The 14,062-nt window shown below is 49.7% G+C and overlaps 1 protein-coding gene across 1 annotated transcript in view; it reads right to left on the reverse strand.

Moving 5' to 3' along the window:
• Positions 1-7,163: 7,163 nt before the first annotated feature.
• DUOXA2 (dual oxidase maturation factor 2) overlaps positions 7,164-14,062 on the reverse strand; it is a 12,676-nt gene continuing 5,777 nt past the window's right edge. Inside the window, exons 3-6 of the mRNA XM_015406890.1 lie at positions 13,513-13,647; positions 11,744-11,957; positions 10,271-10,485; positions 7,164-7,366 (exon numbers count right to left, since the gene is read on the reverse strand). Of these exons, the coding sequence (XP_015262376.1) occupies positions 7,164-7,366; positions 10,271-10,485; positions 11,744-11,957; positions 13,513-13,647 (767 nt within the window). The remainder of the gene's footprint in view (positions 7,367-10,270; positions 10,486-11,743; positions 11,958-13,512; positions 13,648-14,062) is intronic.

Here is a 14,062-nt window from a genome sequence, read left to right on the forward strand (position 1 = left end):
ACCCCTGGAATTATATATAACCTCAGTCCCTGACAGTTTATGGCTGGCAAACAAAAACAGAAGGGGAAAAGAAATCCAACCCAAAGAAACAATAAAGTTGGGTACCCAAAGTCTGGGTGAGAGAAAATTATGAGAAGTCAATTAAGCAGCCATTTTGTGATTGTGCCCGCTGCCCTCTGTGCCCACAAGATACCAAAAGGCTGGGGATTCCTGTTGTATCTAGTCTGTTGTTGTTGTTCAGTCGCACAGTCGAGTCCGACTCTTTGCAACCCCATGGACCAGATCACGCCAGGCCTTCCGGTCTTCCGCCATCCTCTGAAGTTGGCTCAATTTCATGTTCGTTGCATCTATGACACTGTCTAACCATCTCATCCTTTGCCGTCCCCGTCTTCTTTGACCTTCAATCTTTCCCAGCATCAGGGTCTTCTCCAGTGAGTGCTCCCTTCTCATTGGGTGGCCAAAGTATTTGAGCTTCATCTTCAGTCTCTGGCCTTCCAGGGAATGTAGTCTTCTTTTAATATTACACTTCTGTTGCTTGGGCATCCAAGCTCTTTCTCTCATAGGGAGTTTCAAGGTGAAATGTAGCTTGGCAAGTGTACCCCCCTGCTGGAGGTTGTTTTGGATGACTGAGGACATTAAAGTAATTGGAAGGGGACTTAGCAAGACTGCTGTACAAAAACTGAACAAAGTTTGGGTCCGGTGACACCTTTAAGAACAACAAAGTTTAAAACTCTTTTGCTACTCCTAGGGCAATTTCCCCCTTCTTCTCAGAAGTGCCACACTCAGTCTTTCTCTCTCAGCTAGAGATGTAGTTAGGAGCCTATCTTTGTCTCTCCACTTTCCTATCAAGTATGTTAATTCCTAAATAAGCCTTTATCTACTCTTTAATCAGGTTGTGCACCATTGCAGTGTCAATTACTCTGCCAACAATTCCTCCCCTGTAAGGCTGGGTACACAGCAGACGCTCAGCACCGGGAACATCCATCCCTGTGGGAAGGATGAGTTATAAATTATTTCTATGGGAGAAGTTGGCTCCCTCCTCTGACACTAAGGTGTAATTACACCTGTGTACATTTGCAAAGGAATTTAACAGAACCCAGATGAAGGGAAGACGAATGGAATGATTGACAAAGTTGCTTGGGAAAACATTAGAAACTGAGGTCTGCACGACTGTGTATAGCCTGCAGCAACTAGAATCCTACTATGGAATTTTGCATCATATTAATGTGTCATGTTGCGACTTAATGCTTTGCTTCAATTCTGTTTTTAGACTTCATATTTAGACTTTTTAGACTTCATATTGGATCTACGACCCTAATCCTATTCCATTGTCTTTTTTAAATTGTTAATTAGCAGTTTATCAAAGTTTTGTAAACAGTATGGTATGAATCCCACAACTTCTTATGCCAATGTGAAAGTGTGGGTTATCAACAAAGAGAGACATTGGGCATCTTCTTCATCTACGCCAATTTGGTGTAGTGGTTAAGAGTGCGGACACTAATCTGGGAGCACTAGGTTTGATTCCCCATTCCTCCACATGCAGCCAGCTGGGTGACCCTGGGTCAGTCACGGTTCTCTGAGAGCTATTCTCAAAAGAGCAGTTCTCGAAAGAGCTCTCTCAGCCCCACCTACCTCATAGGGTGTCTGTTGTGGGGCGATGAAGGGGAGGAGATTGTAAGCTGCTCTGAGTGAAGGGCGGGGTATTCTTCTTCTACTACTACTACTAGTACTATTGCTACTACATAAGAGAAGCCAATGTTGGATCAGGCCAATGGCCCATCCAGTCCAACACTTTGTCACACAGTGGCCAAAAATACCAGGTGCCATCAGGAGGTACACCAGCGGGGCCAGGACACTAGAAGATCTCCCACTGTTGCCCCACCCCCAAGTACCAAGAATACAGTGCATCACGTGCCCCAGAGTCCCTAGCTATACCTTGTGGCTAATAGCCACGGATGGGTCTCTGCTCCATGTATTTATCTAGTTCCCTCTTGAAGCCATCCATGCTTCTTTTTCTTCTCATTTAAAAATTAAAGCACCCTCAGTTGCAGTTACGAGGGGTGACTTGTCTGCAAATTTCACAGAAGGGTGGGGTTTAACCATACATGGATCTTTATTCTTTCTGCTTCCAGAAACAAGGATGGTATTTTCCTCCCTCAAACCTCGCAATGCCTTGTGGCTCAGGGGTTTTTTTGGTGTGTACTATGAATTCCTGACTAGTGCGTGTGTGTTTTCCATTACAGGAAGCGGGGTCTTTAATGAAAGTACTGGCAAAATATGTTTAAAGAGGACAGAGCGAGAAATGCACCACGGACTCCTGGGGGGAAGTGAGAGCCCCGAAGGCCTATCCAGTGAAAGGATCGAAAACTGCCAAGTCTGCGGTTTAAAATTGATTAAATCTCATGTTGATCACCCAATACAAAGCGCCAGGCTTTGACTGTATATAGGCGAATCCTTGTCTCTTCCCTGCAAATATGGCCGCTGCCGGAGAAAGCATGGTGAATAAATGTCCCTGTTTGCACTGCTGAAAGCGTTCTTTGTAGGCAGTGATGTATGGTTCAGTAGGGGAGGATAAATGAGAAGAAGGTAAGTGGTCGCTAGGGGACTAGCCAGGCCAGGAAGGGACAGTTTACTGCCGAAGGAAAGCTGTTTGCTGTAAGCTGTTAACCGCTATTTAGATGTGACTGTGAAGTAGAAGAGACGAGGGCTGATCCAGCGTAATCTTTCACCTCCAATTGCCCCCTGGGGCTGCCATTTCCCCCATTCCAACGTCTATTTTGTATGTTTTCCCCAACAAGACAAATCCAGCTCATATTTGCATGGCATTTTCAGTGTGCTTCGCCTATACCCACATTGCATCATGGCAGCCCTTACGACCACCCTGTAAGGTAGGCCGGTATTGCTGAGCCCATGTTGCAGAGACAGGACTGAAGCTGGGAGGGTGAGCTTGGAGCAGACAGAAGCGGATGCTGCACCCATCCGTTTCCTTGCAGTTTTTTCCACAGCCACGTTGGGAGGTTATTCTTCCTCTACACTGTGTGCCGCATTCACTTTCTTTATTCATCGGGTTTTATGGTACCTTCTGCATAGATTTATGGCCATTCAGGGGTGACTTGGCAGTCAGTGCGGCGTTGCCCCGGGGTATCTGAATGTCGTTTTGAGCGGCACCTTTTCCTTCCTCCGCTTCCGATTCCAAGGGAACAATAAGCAGACAGCTTGACACAGCTTCATTGATCTCCATCAGTTCCCCACCCCTATTTCCCCCTCTGTATTTATCACCTCACCATGAATTACTTGGCTCAGGCCGCTAATGACCGCTGAGGCAAGTACTGACACAGGAAAATCTGTATACCAATGATCCAAGGCAATGCAATGAAAACAGATGTTCCAAGGCAAGGGGGACTCAGGCCAAGTGCTGATAAAATGTGGACTGAATGCCAGATGCAGAATGGATGAGTTCTGAAGCAGATTGCAGCACAGTTCTTCCAGCGGCTGCGCCACAGCAGCTTCACAGCAACTCTGGGGGGGCTACTGGAGATCCGGCAAATGGAGAGGAAGTGTGCGCACATGCACACGCACACAAACAGCTGTGTAATTGCTATTTTCGAAACTGTTGGGAGATCCACTGATGGATCTTCCAGAGTCTTATCTAGATCGAGTCCACAGAAGGGAGAAGCTGAAGGCTCCACCTTGGTGCCAGCCTGAAGCCCGCTCACGTAGCTTTTGCACCCTGCAGGCTTGAGCCACAACTACCTCCAGCCGGACACCGAATCACACTGTATTAATTCAGCCTTCAGTTGGCTCTGCTTGCTGCCAGGCATGCTTCAGGTGGGAGTGGCCCAGGATAAACCAAGATCCTCCCGTGAGTCACTTAAGTGCAAAGCCTTCCCTTTATTATACGGAGCAAAAGCAAAACTCTGCTGCTGTGCAACAATGGGCTTCCGCCTCTGGGTCAGGGCCCTCAGGTAGGTCATGCGCCCCCCTCCCTTTTTTGGTCCTGCTTTTTGGAAGGACTTGCTGCTCGCGCACCCTCTTGAAGAGCTCCACCCCTCTCGGCTTTCTGCATGCACATCAAGAAGAGCCAGGGGATAGGGAGGTGAAGTCACACAGCACTGCAGGATTCCACCGAGGGGCTGACCCATGAATCATTCTTCGCTATGGGACACCTCCCTGTGCTCGCCTAGGGCATACGGATGCCAGCCTCCAGGTGGGCCTGGGGATCTTAGGGTTGTCAGCCTCCAGGAAGGGCCTGGATATCGCCTGCTTTTACAACTGATCTCCAGACAATAGAGATCACTTTCCCTAGAGCAAGTGGCTGCTTCCGCGGGCGGATTCTAGGGCATGGTTCCATGCTGAGGCCCCTCCCCTCCCCAAACCCCGCCCTCTCCTGGGTCCACTCACAAAGTCTCCAGGTATTTTCCAACCCAGACCTGGCAATCAGTGTCTCCTTTAAGCTGAGTATGTGTGAGCTAGCTCACGGTTTTTTAGCCTCCGGCGCACACCTTTTTGTCTCACCTTAGGAAGGAATGGCTCCAGGGCAAACTGATTGATGCAGTAGCCAAATCGCTCGCTCACAACTTTAATGCCAGTCGCTCACCAAGTAGAATTTTTGCTCACGAGACTCCACAGCTTAGAGCAGAGGTCATTTCGGGGGGATCGCGGGGGTTCGCAGTTCCCCTGGGTGAGGTACGGGTGGTACATGACGAAGCCCCGCCCCCTGCTTCCGGCCGCCCCGCTTCCGGCCCTCATTCAGCCAGGAGGAGGCAGGAGAAGAGGGAGGGTAAGTTGCTTCCTCCCTGCCTCTCCCCACCCCTGCCTGCCTGGGGCCAGGGAGGGCCTTCGCGGGGCTTCCTTGCACTCCCGCCGGCCTTGCAGGTCCACCGCCGGGCCCCTCATGGGGCTCGGCAGTGGAGCTGCAAGGCCGCTGCCAGCGGCCGGGACTGTTGGGAACGGGGTGTGTGGCCTTATGACACACTTCCGGCGATGTCAGGGGGTGTGACATATGCTAATGAGTTATGCTAATGAGTTCCCCTAGCTCTTTTTCTACGAAACGACCCCTGGCTTAGAGGGAGCATTGCTGGCAACCCTAGGGGGTCTCCAGAATTCCAGCTCATCTCCAGACCACAGAGATCAGTTCCCCTGGAGAAAACGAATGCTTTGGAGGGTGGACTCTGTGGCATCGTACCCCACTGAAGTCCCTGTCCTCCCCAGGATCCACCCCCAAATCTCCAGGAATTTCCCAACCTGGATCTTGCAACCCTATCCCCCCCGCCAGTGCCTTGAGGGACCTGGCAACCCTACATGGGCATCACCTCCCTGCCATCCTTGGTGTGCTGCCCACAGTTCTGGCCTTGGTATCCAATGAAGTCATAGAATCATCGAGTTGGAAGGTGCCTCCAGGGTCATCTCGTCCGACCCCCTGCACAATGCAGGAAATTCACAAAGACCTCCCCCCCCCAATCACTCTGGCGTCCACTCTTCCTTCTGACTGACGTCACACGCTTGCTGCCAGGGGAGGTGGGGTAAAGGAGAGCTGCTGGTCTGGGAAGAGTGGAAAGTGATGTTCAAGTTAAAAAAAACCCAGCCATGTGATTTTTTACTCTAGAGACCACTGCATGAACTAAGAACCCATCAACACATAGGGTTGTCAGTCTCCAGGTGGGGACCTGGAGATCTCCTGGAGACCCAGTTTGGTGTAGTGGTTGGGAGTGTGGACTCTAATTGGGGAGACCCGGGTTTGATTCCCCACACCTCCACATACAGCTGCTGGTGTGACCTTGGGTCAGTCACAAGTTCTTTCAGAGCTGTTCTCTCATAAGCAGTCCTAGCAAGAGCTTTCTCAGCCCCACCCGCCTCACAGGGTGTCTCTGTTGTGGGGAGGGGAAGGGAAAGGAGATTGTAAGCCGCTCTGAGACTCCTTCGGGTAGTGAAGGGCGGGGTATAAATCCAATCTCTTCTCTTCTGGAATTACAATTGATCTCCAGACTAGAGATGAATCCCTCCCCCCAGAGAAAATAGCTGCTTTGAAGGGAGGACTGTATGACATTCTACCCTGTTAGGGTCTCTATTCTCTCCAAACCCCACCTTCCCCAGGCTTCACCCCACCCCCAAACCTCTGGGAACGCTAATCAACAACCACCAAACTCGAGTTTAGAGTTTTATTAACAAAGTCAGATCCCTATAGCTTATGCCGTTTCCTAGGCCGTGCTCTCTGGTTCTGAAACGCCACGAAGAAGTTCCACTCCCAGGAGAGCAGCGCTGAAATGTTCCACGTTATCCCAGACGTAACTTATCTCTCCTTTAGAGCACTGATTGCCAGCCCTGACATCATCCTTTGTGGGTTGTGTGACCACGAGGGCGAGGAAAAAGCAACAGCAAAGCTTGCTTCATGTGTGCAGTTTCAGGCATACTTTGCTAGCGCTTTCAAGCGTGTGGTTATGAAGATCTCCCCCCCCCCTGGCTTCCGTCCATGCTTAAGGCTACAAAGAAAGCTGGGCGGGGGGGGGGGAGTACATTGCTGACTAAGGTAACCTCATATCTGAACATCTGCATACGTTTGCATATTTTATAGGCCCACTGAGTAGGGACGAGAGAGGTCTTGTGGGAGCGAACCAGTCGGTTTCCCCAGCAATGTGCCTCCTACCCATCCAGTCTGCGCCATTCGGAGCACGCGCATGAGGCAGGCTGAGTGCTACACCTTGGAGGTTAAAAAAAAATCGCTTTCTTTAAGAAGCAACTGGATAAGAAGACGAAGCTGAATGTGCAGTGCCTTCTGGGAGAGACCGTCGCCCAGTGGCATGGAAAGACTCTCGACTCTTGCTTAACTCGAGCTTGAAGTCAGGGTAAGACCTATCCAGTAGGGTGCCTTGGATGGTTCTGTCTCTCTGCGTCTCCTTCTGCTAGCACCAGTCTTGTGAAGGCTTTTTACTGGATCGAGCTCTCTCCTGCCTAGACTCTCAACATTCCCTTCCCCCTTCTGACAGCCTGGCTATACTCAGGAGGAAACGCTTTCCTGCTACTGTCCGGACTCAAAGGAAGCCAGCCTTCATCATCCGGGCTACCACGCGCAAGACCACATCGGGCTCATCCGACGGATTCCACAGACTACACTGCAGTCAATATCCCAGTCAAGGCAGGAGTCCAGTGCAAAGTTCTTTTTGCTTTTAGCTGTTCTTGATGGTCAGTTTGAAATGGGGCTGGGAAGAAAGGGTCTTGATTTCTGCCAAGTGGGGGTTGATGTACACTTCCCCCAGCGTCCCTTCCTCTTCCTCGTCCTCCTCGCATAGGTCGAAGATAGCCCTCAAGAGGTCGGGGCGGACATAGTGCAGCAGTATGACCACGGCTCCGATCAGGAAGCAGAGAAGTCCTGAAAGACACACAAGCCAGACGTCGGATTCTCAGAAAGAAGAATCAAGCTTCATCGTGGGTTGGGGAAACGTTTCAAAGGCGTGTTCATAAACAGTGCTCACTCTTAAGCATTTAGGATTTGGGAGGCCATCCTCACACATGACTGATCTGGCTGTTTTGCTGCCCAGCCCAGAAACATTCATGATTAATTTTCACAACAAGGGAACAAGAGCCCTTACATAACCACTGAATTCCAGATACCGGAAGGGAAAGGTTTTCGGTGTTTTTTGTTGTTTTTTTAAAGGGGAGGGGATGGATTCTGGTCGAGCAGTTTTCGTGTGAAACAATAACCTCAGAATGCAGGTGATAACTAATTCTGCAGGGCATCCATACAAGTAGGGATCTAGTCTCTTGTTTGCAAATCTGTTCTGCAAAAAATCCCCATTGGGAAGTCTCCTTATGCCACTTTATACAAAGCAACTAACTCCGATACTCTGTGGGAAGCTCGCAACGTACACAGTACACAATAGCTGCATGGACACACAACACTGCCTCATGCACAGTACACAATAGCTGCATGGACACACGAATACTGAATCAGACCCTTAATCCATCACAGTATTGTCCGTTCAGACTGACAGCATCTCTCCAGGGTCTCAGATAATGGCCTGTCACACCTCCTACTACCTCGTCCTTTAAAGTGGACGGTGCTGGGGATTGAACCCAGGACCTTCTCCATGCCAAGCAGAGGCTCTGCTGCTGAGTCTGTCACCTTCTACGGCAAAACAGTAGCCCAGCATGACCAGGTATCCAGTGGTATAAATGAACACTATATCTGGACATGCTTGTCTGGCATCAGGCTTCCCAATCAATCTGTCGCTCAAGAGATCTTCCCTCCCCAGCAGCAGGAAGCGGCTTCCTGCCAAACAACCGACTTCTTAAAAAGTGGCTCAACTCTCAAGGCCCCGTAGCAATACCAGGATGTAGGAGGTCTTCTGTCATTGGCAGCTGCGGCACACACCCATGGAGCACCCATACTTCTCAGATCACGTAGAACAGGGGCCTCCCTCAGTATTCGCAAAGCAAAACTCCTCAAGAAGCTTCCTTCTCTAGTCCTTCCAGAGAGAAGAGGGGATTCTGTCTAGCCATTTGATGCACCATGATTCCAAGGCCGGAAAGCCACCACCAAGCGGAAAGTGCAGAGGCAAAGGGAGTGGGGGAAACGGACGTGTCACAGCACCACAGGGTCTGCTTTTGCCATCTTTGCTTTTTAAAAGGTATTTCAAAAACTCCACAGCACGGATTGACATGGTATTATAATGACGTTATAATAACACTTATAGCTCTGAGGAACCGGGCATGCACATGAAAGCTTATACCCAGAATAATAAGAAGAGTTGGGTTTTGTACCCCACTTTTCTCTACCCTGAGCAGTCTCAAAGTGGCTTACAATCACATTTCCTTCCTCTCCCCACAACAGGCACCTTGTGAGGCAGGTGGGGGCAGAGTGAGCTCTGAGAGAACTCGTAACTGACCCACGGTCACCCAGCTGGCTGCACGTGGAGAAGTGGGGAATTAAATCCGGTTCTCCAGATTACTGTCTGCCACTCTTAACCACTACACCAAACTGGAAATTGCAGTAACTCCTGGGGCACGCCAGGAACAAGGCAAGCAATGCTGCCAGCAGGAAGGTTTGTGGCAGGCAATCGATGAGCAACCAGAGAGGAAATGAAAATGCTTCTATAAGCCCATGCAAATCTTGAGGCTGAATTTCAGTGTTTAGCATCTGTTGGACACAAGATCGAGCATCGGATATTTGCCAGCCAACGCTGCTTTCTACAGCAGCCAGTATCTGATACAGTTGATATCCTACGGAGAATTCACGGTGTTGTGAAAATTTGTTGGCTTCAGTCCATCTTGTTAGCTGACATGCTGTGGCAGTAGGTGGCGGTCTTTAGCCAACGTGCATGCAAAAATGAAAGCCTGGGCTGCGTGTTCCAAAGACCTGCTGCGACTTGACAGCATTTTCCACCACCACTTTCCTTTGGAAGAGATTAGAAGCAAGATTAGAAAGAGAGATGGTTGAATTGCAACTGATGACGAAGCTCAAGACAATGCATCCACCTGGACTGGATCGAGACCTGGGTTTCCTGTCTCATTACTGATGCCGATTTCTCCACGCCTCTGCATATCTCACCTAAATCCGATCATGTCTGCTACTGTCATTCACCTGCTGTTTGCCTGATAATGTCATTCAGCATCTTAAATCATGCCACTTTCCAATATATAAAACAGATGGACTCACATTCTAGCTGTATCTAAAGAAGTGAGCAGTGACTCAAGAAAGGTCCTACTCTGCCACAAATATTGTTTGCCTTTACGGTGCTACTGGACTAACACAGCTACTCATCTTGATCTATCCTCTATTAATTTGTTTCATTGCTTTTTAAAGTGATCTAAGCTAGAACCCATCGGTGTTCAGAGCACTGGAGTAAGATGTGGGAGACCCTGGTTCTAATCTCCACTTGACCTTGAAGCTTTTGGAGTAACCTTGGGCCAGTCATTCTACCTCAGCCTACTCTACGTCATACGGTGGAAGTGGTGAAGATAAAACGGAGGGGTGGGGGAGAGGACCACGTAGGCCAACCTGAACTCCTTGCACAAAGGGTGGGATAAAAAGGTACTAAATAAATAAACATATCCCATAGCAGTTCAAAAACATGAAAATATACAAACCCATTTTGGCAGCTATTGCAGGAAACACAAATATGGGGTAACGCCCACATAGCACCACACCTGAGATCATTCACAAGCACCCATGAGACCATTTCTAGGAATCAAGAAGTCTGGCAAAAAAACTACTTTCTCTCCCCCACCCCGCCACGCCCCTGTCTGAAAAACAAAAGCTGTTCCGGATCCTAACCTGTGGCGAGCGTTAGCCAGAAAGATGACCCGTAGACAGCCTGCAAGGAGGCGGAGCCAAAGTGGATCACACACGATGAAGAGCTCCTCACGGTGGAGAAGGAGAGGAGCGCAAAGATCAGAAAGGCCGCCGTCACCAGCATCATGTAGCCGCCATACTCGGGGACCGGCATAGAGAACAACATGTTGGAGATGAGCCATGCACAGAAGGCAACCCTGCGGGAGAAAGGCAAATGCCACTGGTTACATCTGTCTCACCGTGTCCTCACAGCAGCTGAGCCTCACCTGGATTTGGCAACTGTACTCCACCATCCCCTGCCGGTGGCCAGGAGGGACCTGGTCAGCCCCGTAGCCAGAAATTTTAGCTTGGTGGGCCGTGGGGAAATTTTGTGAGGCAGCAAGGGAGTGCGGAGGAAGGAGGGGCAGCCGCACGCCTTCCCTGGACTCCAAGCAGCAATGTTGTGACTTGGAGTTTTGTCGTGGGCAGCTCCCCACTTGAAAAACAGCATTAAAGGGTTCCCTTTAAATGGTGTTTTTCAAGCAGGGGCTGCCCGCGCCACTTGGAGTTCGGGGAAAGCATGTGGCCAGCCGCCCCCCCTCTCCCTCACAGCCTGCAAGATTTAAAGGGCCTGCTGATCAGTGGGAGTATGTGGCTCGGCGATCAGCTGGAGGGCCCTTTAAATCTTGGAGGAGGGGAGGGAGAGGGGCGGCTGCAAAATTGAAAGGGCCCTCCAGCTGATCAGCAGGCCACATACTCCTGCCGATCAGCTGGGCAGCAGCTGTTGTGGGGCATGCCTCACATTTAGGGGGCGGAGCCCCAAAATGCCCCGCTGTAGCTACAGGCCTGGACCTGGCAAACCTAAGCCAAAGAGGACTAGTGGCCATGGTCTTTGTGATGCGTGCGACTGAACATTTCTGCCAAAGGATGGAGGTAGCATCCCCACTTATTCCAGAACTAAGCTAGACCCTGCCAGTTACTGTCCAGCAACAGGAACTGAGAGGTACGTGACTCATCGGAAAGCCTTGGCTCTTGATCCTCTAAGGCAGGAAGTGGCACTACTAAAGGCGTGCACTCCTTTAAGCAGAGTGGGGTGCTGTAGTTGACTACTTCCCACACAGAGCAAGGGGGTTGGAGCAAGTGACTTCTAGGATCCCTTCTAACTCTGTGTCAAGAAACTGGTCTCCTTTAAGAGAGTTTTCCTGCCTAAGTGTTACCTTTCTTGACTATAGAAGTCATCACCCCCACCTGCCGGCTTGTTATCAGAATTGTTGCTTAGGCTGGTAGACGTGATTAACTTGCAGCAGCTGAGAACTGTCATCTAAAGTGGCTGACAGCTTGCAACATAGAGATCTATCCTGCTAACAGCGTTCTATTGGCTAAATGGCTTTTCTTTCTGCACTGAGAACTTCAGCCCCACAAGAAAAAACATTGTCCCACAGGCCACAAAATCCTGGCCCGATGAGGCTTACTTACCACAGGGTAGCCGATGCATAGTGTCCCGCGATCCTGTACTGGCCGTGCATGCCACAGGGGCTGAGCGTGCTGAACTTCTCCGCCGCATAGAGGATAGGGTTGGGCAGCCCTCTCTCCAAGCCTTCCTGAAACTCATGATCGTAGTCTTTCCCGAACAACCAGGAAAAATGCTCGTTGTAGTTGATGGTTTCATTGAGCTGCCCCACGGGTTTCCCTGCAGAGAGAAAAACACCTGATTAGTACAGAAGGCAGAGCGCAGATCAGAGGGGCAGAGAAATAGCCAGGCAAGACTGGGTGGGAGAGACAGACAGATTATTTATGCACTGGGCCAGGGAGTGTTGGGCTTTTTTCCCTTGTAGTCTTTGTTTCCTCCTCAGCGTGCATGATTATGTACAGATCTTGTACAGTTTTAACAAAAGGCACAAACTCACCAATAAGCTGCAAAAAACAGCTTCCTTGTTACAGGATGAGGAATTGCACATGTGCACAATGACATATGCAAGGTTTAATGAGACCCAGGAAAGTACACCATACAGAGGGACATTTCCCCAATACATAAGAGACTCATGTGGTGGATGCTTTGCATGCACAAAGCCCCAAGCTCAATGCTCAGAATCTCAAGTTAAAGATGATGTATGTTGGGAAATACCTTTCTTTACCCAAGACCCTAGATCAGGGGTCTCTGTGTGCCCATGAAGTGTTTTAAGGAAGTGGACAAGACCAGGGAGGGCTTTTGCCCAGCAAGGCTTCTGATTGGTTATTGCAGATTTGATTGGCTGTGCAGATTTTTTTAAAATGTTGCTCTGGTGGCAGCTGCTGCCACAGCACAAGGACCTTCACTGTATGACTGCAATTCAGCTGTGGCAATCATTTTGCTGCTGGCTTGCCCACCACACCATGTCGGAATTCCAAAGGCGCTCATAGGCTCAAAAAGGTTGGGAACCCCTGCTCTAGATACTAAGCTACATATGTTCAGTAATACTGGTGACAATGCACCCCAAGGGTGGAGCTTTGTATTATTCTAGCAAACGTGATATAAGCAACAAATGCCCTGAGGGAGGGGTTGTGGCAGAGAAACCAGGAAGGGGTCCAATGCTAATGCAGCAGAAAATCATCTTGTGTCACTTCAAAGCCTGAGGAGTTTTTATTCTAGCTTATGCTTTCAGGTACTGAGGCTGCGATCAGACGGCAGCCTTGGCTCAGTCTGGCTGCACCTCTAATTTCTCCGGAGCTATTTGTTCCAGAGAGGTGCAACCAGACATGCACACAGCCTGACTCCACAGTGGACCGATCAGACTGTGCTACGTGGTACCATGGAGAGGACAGGCTGGAAGGTTTTCTTTAAAAATCTAATGTGTGCATACGCAGAACCACTTATTTGCCAGGAGCATATATGCGGTTATGTGCATATCGCGAAGTGTTAAAAAAATTGGCAGCCAGGGACCAGAAGCATCCGACCTCTCGCTTGTGCACGCGATGGAGAGATCAGACATCTGGAAATGCGTGGTGAGACCAGTTCCATCACAAACACCAGGCTTTATCCAGTGTCAGGAAAGTCGTGGATACGGACAGGAGGCTGATGGGGGGCGGGAGACAGATAGTGCTGTCTGGATGCACACTTTAAATCCAGTAGGGATAACCAGCTACATCGTATCACGTGGCTCATTTGATCACAGCCTCAAACTGGTACTGCTCAGAAACATGACGCTGTATCACCAAGCATGTCTCCCTGTTGGACCCCCTCTTCTGCTTAAGCACTGCGGACTCACCAAGCAGCGTGATGTTGACTCCCGCCAAGCCGATGTGAACACCAACATCTGCATATACCACATCAGGACTGAAAGACTTGTAGGTGGTGTTGGCAGTCACCCGCCCGCTCTCCCAGTCAGAGGTGAACTGAACAGCTGCAGGAAGGGGGAAACTCAGTGAGCACCACACAGCTTCATAATTCGTTTCTCGCTGGCATTTTTATATCTGGGAGCTTTCCTAAGGCACAGGCTTGGTTGCGCAAAAGCACGGGGGTACTCCATCCTCCACCTACTACAACAAGATACTTTAACCCACTACAGTAAGTCCCTCCCCCACAGGCAACATCTAGAACCTTTAACAGCCTGGATCATTTGGGCAAAGAGCACAATTCCAGATTCAGAGATCTAAAGCCCTCATGTCTGCCATTCATTTTTTTCTTCCTGTTTCCAGTTATTTAATTCCTTTACCCCCTTGGAAAAGCTCGTTGGACCTTTTTATAAGGATAACAAAATGCAGGCAGTTTTGCTATGGCATTAACACTGGGCAAAAAGCCAACCTAATCAGTTTTTT

Source organism: Gekko japonicus, unplaced genomic scaffold (assembly GCF_001447785.1).
Source record: "Gekko japonicus isolate JY-2015 unplaced genomic scaffold, Gekko_japonicus_V1.1 scaffold1207, whole genome shotgun sequence".
Lineage (NCBI taxonomy): Eukaryota > Metazoa > Chordata > Lepidosauria > Squamata > Gekkonidae > Gekko > Gekko japonicus.